Source organism: Beauveria bassiana (assembly GCF_000280675.1).
Source record: "Beauveria bassiana ARSEF 2860 unplaced genomic scaffold BBA_S00057, whole genome shotgun sequence".
In the NCBI taxonomy this organism is placed as follows: Eukaryota; Fungi; Ascomycota; class Sordariomycetes; order Hypocreales; family Cordycipitaceae; genus Beauveria; species Beauveria bassiana.
This window is the reverse complement of record NW_007930892.1, coordinates 32,318-36,583: the sequence shown is the minus strand read 5'-3', so window position 1 is coordinate 36,583 and position 4,266 is coordinate 32,318. Positions and strand designations below refer to the sequence as shown.

The following is a 4,266-nucleotide window of genomic DNA, read 5'->3' as shown; positions in this document are numbered from 1 at the left end:
ATTGACCAGTCGGCCGGCATCTCAAGAAACCGACGCTCTGCTGTAGGGTACAGTGGGGAGATAAAAATTTCGTACGGTTTGTTAAGGCAATTTGTATGGTAAAGCCAGAGTGGCGCATCATTCATTAATAATGATTGAAATGAATCGCAATGATTGATAATGATCACTATCAATCATTTCATTGACGACTTACCCTACATAATGATCATTGCATTGTGGGAAAGGCAATGAAATGACGATAATGAAATGATTGGCAGGGCTGAAGAGGGCTGGCGCGAGCCGAGTACGAGAGCCCTCCGCAAAAGCAAACATACGCGGCAAGGGCACCTGGTTATTTCGTGGAGCCCCCTTTATTCAACTTTCCCACTCGAATTCACGGTTGTATAGCCCGTCAATTATCTGCAGTATGTCAGGCCTGACGCCCCCATTTCCATCTGTGGAGGATGTCCCATCTTCTCCGGGGAACCTCGAGGATCGTGGCTCTGAATCCAGAACACCATTCGCCGCCGCTTCCCCAGTAACTCCGAGCCCCCGCACCGGCTCAAGTCAATCCACATCAGCACATGACTGGGAAAGCTTTCCTTGGTCTCAGTCCCCCGACCTAACAATATCTGAGCGGAAGGGGCGACCAGAGTCCTGGATCTGGCAGCATGGTTATGATCTCCAAGAGATCAAGGATGAGACTCGACATAGGTGGGTTTGCCGTGAGTGTGTCAAGAAGAAAGACCCGAAGATCACTGCCCATCTTGCGTCGGCAACATTCAACATTGAGTCTCATCTTGGGAATCAGCACAACATCCACGGCGGCAAATTACAACCACGCCTAGGGAAAAGGACCATCGACCAGATGTTCTCTTTGGCAAGCACCGAGACGCCAGACGTAGATTTCCAGTTTCGCAATAGGCTCAAGAAGCAGTTCGATAAGGCGGTGTTCCAGCGCAACTGGTGCGATGGATTGTGGAGACCAACCAATCCTTCCGAGTATCTGAGAGCGACACTTTTCGCGATCTCCTCGACTACCTGAATCCTATCATCAGTGCGACCAATGCCCATATTTCTCAGGATGCGATTCGACGACGAGTAGCAGATGAGTATCATTTCTTTCGCCTTCACATCGTCAGAGCTCTGCGACAGAGTCCTAGCGCCGTCCACATAGCGTTCGATGGCTGGACTTCGCGAAATCGGCACCCATTGTTCGGAGTCGTGGCGTTTTTCTTGGACCAGAGCTTTCGGCCGCGTAAGATCGTTCTTGGGCTACCCAATCTTACGGACCGCCATACCGGCGAAAATATTGCCGACAGTGTCCGTGACATCATCGAGGCGTTCGAGCTCGGCAAAGAGAAGATCGGCTACTTCACACTCGACAATGCCTCCAATAATGGCAAACCGATGGTTCACTTGGCGCAGCATTTTCAGTGGACCAACGTCATGTCAAGGCGGATCCGCTGCTTTGGCCATGTCATTCATTTGGTAGCCAGGGCTATGCTTCTGGGTAAAGACGACGCGGACGGCGCGATTGAGTATGATCTTGACACCGATGCACTTGAAATGTGGGCAAAGCGCGGCCCAATTGGAAAGCTGCACAGCCTGGTGGTGTGGAGAAACCGCTCAAACAGAGTGACAGAGATGCTACGGGATGTCCAACGGCAGGACACGGACAAAAAATGGCCAGGCTCACTGGACGTCGTCGTGGACAACAATACCAGGTGGCTTTCTCAGTACTATATGATGGGCCGTGCGCTTCAGCTACGTCCTTGTATCGAGGTCATAATCTCGGACATCCAGTATGAAGCTTCCAAGCCAAGGAGGAAGGGATCCCGCCAACATTCGTTGCCCCCGTGTCTCGAAGCCGATGGCTTGCTTACCGAGGACGATTGGAAGACTATCGGGTACTACCACAGCATATTGCGACAATTCGAAGCCTGCGTCAAGGACCTGGAAGGGGATGGGAAACAAAGAATCCGGAAAGGGGGAAAGGAAGCCGCGTACGGGCTGATGCAGGACATCTGCCCTGCGTACGAGTTGTCAATCGGCCATTTGGAAGAGGCAAAGCTTGACGCAGACCGTACGCCCGAGCCTGCCCACTTCAGGACAAACATCAACCTTGCGTGGGCCAAACTGAACAAGTACTATAGCACTATTGACCAATCACCTGCCTATTACGCCGCAACTGTTCTGCACCCGGCGATTCGTTGGGACTTCCTCCGTCGAGCGTATCGCGAGAGACCAGAGTGGATTGAGAAAGCACAACAGCTTCTCAGCGACATCTGGCAGGAGTACAAAAGTTGCCTGTTCAGTTCGAACGGAACCCGTTCGACGATGTGCGGCCAGTAAAGCGAGCCAAGGAGGCAGAAGAGGCAGTGGATACCTTCTCTTCGTACTTGGACAGCTTCAAATCGACGGCGATGGAAATTTCTCGGGAAAGCACTGGTGATGAGCTTGATCGGTGGCTCCACCTAGCGGATCCTGTTGAGAAGGACTGCGATCCATTCTTATATTGGTTCAACAAAAGATTTGACTATCCTCGCCTTACGCGTATGGCCATAGACATACTCTCCGTGCCGCCCATGGCCGCTGAATGCGAGAGGGTCTTTTCCTCGTGTGGCAACATGGTCTCGGCGAAACGCTGTCGATTACAAGCCGAAACAATCGCTATCACACAAACCGTACGATCATGGCTACGGGCAGGACTATTGGATGATTACGATGGGCTGCTGAAGGACCTGGTGGAAGTGGAGTTCAACGAGACGTAATACGACAGGCGCCCACCTGGGGCACGACCTGGTCATTGTGGACCTTCAATCATTAAATCATTATCATTTCATTCTCAGTCCTACAATGATCATTATCATTACTGCGTCGCTTATTCATCAATCATTTCCTCTCATTATCTAGGTGATAATGATTGATAATGATTCATGCGCCAGCCTGGTCACTTGGACCGATGGACGAGACAGCCTATCAGCTGCCGCGCGGGGGCAAACTGGCGAGGCATTGGGTCATTCTCTGGTAAAGACGCCGTCATACCGGAGGTACGTCTTGCTTCTTGGTGCTTCGTAGGGTTGCCATCCAGTCCTATGCATGTCATGCTACGTCACTTCGCAAGGGCTGCAACCTGTTCAAAACTATATGAGCTTTCTATGAATCACATCGCAATACCACACAACATCGGCCCTGCCACTGCAGCTTCCAGTGCCGAAACTTTATTCTCGTGTTTACGTGATAGCCCATCGGAGTGGATTTGCTGGGAGAGCGGCTAGCCACTCGAGAAGTCGGATACACGGCCCAATTCCCACCATGATTCCTTTCTTCTTTCCTCCCTAGCTCTAGGTATAACTGTACAGCAGCTTCATGTTGAACAAATAGCGATCTGAACTTTTGATGATAGCAGAAACAGAACGGACTAAGCGGTATTGTCAGTCTGCAAAGAGTCAGACAAACATTGGGAAAAGACATACTCTTGCTCACCCCTCCATCCAATACACTTTCAGCAATCAAAATTGTGTCATTCCCGGTCTAGGCTTGCCAGTTTCGTCGCAGCTGGACGGACGTAGAGGCAAAGCGACCTTAACAAACCTTGCTAAAAAGCTTTGAATGTGATCAACAAATTGCATGTCTCGCAAGAATGGAGTTGCAGCCACTCTACGAAGATCTTCTCAAGTTTTAGTGTACTCTGTGTGTGGGGGCGTGGCACGAGTCAAAGATACAACAACAAGGGCGGCGACAGCGCTCTGGAGCGCTCTCACGGCTCCCTGGCAGTGCCAGTGGCCCGGTTTTTTGATTTGTCAGTAGACATCAGTTCAAAGACATTGACAGCTCTTATTTTGGCTAGAAAGAATGGTCATTATTCTATGGAACCTGCAAACGTAATGGGCTGCGGCAGCACGGTCAGAGGATAGCCAGGCCGCGGACAATTTAGCCTTCCACGCGCTGGCCATCGTCCGTCTCTCATGTGCTACTGCGGGAAGAGATACTTCAGTGGCTGCTAGCATGCTAATCGAAATATCATATTTTCTAGACAAACGCCGTTGAAAATCCACTCCACGAACGAATGGTGCTCCTTGTTAATGAGTTGGATTGCAGAATATAGACATCCTCACATCCATTGAGTGTCACTGTCGTCATTGTGCGATCATCAGACAGCCTTTTGGCCATCGCAACAAAAGCATTGAAGTCTCGCACAACTTAGCCATTTATTCTCGTAAATGAACGCCCTTCCTGGTAGAGAATAGAAATCTGCGGTTGATCCTGCCCGCACATGCGTTA

At 50.5% G+C, this 4,266-nt stretch overlaps 1 protein-coding gene across 1 annotated transcript; it reads left to right on the top strand.

Moving 5' to 3' along the window:
- Positions 1-406: 406 nt before the first annotated feature.
- On the top strand, positions 407-2,753 carry BBA_09533 (transposase-like protein; the record flags this gene model as incomplete). Its single annotated transcript, XM_008604630.1, has 3 exons — positions 407-981; positions 1,038-2,284; positions 2,332-2,753. 3 exons carry the CDS (start codon positions 407-409, stop codon positions 2,751-2,753), a joined length of 2,244 nt encoding a protein of 747 aa, XP_008602852.1.
- Positions 2,754-4,266: the final 1,513 nt, after the last annotated feature.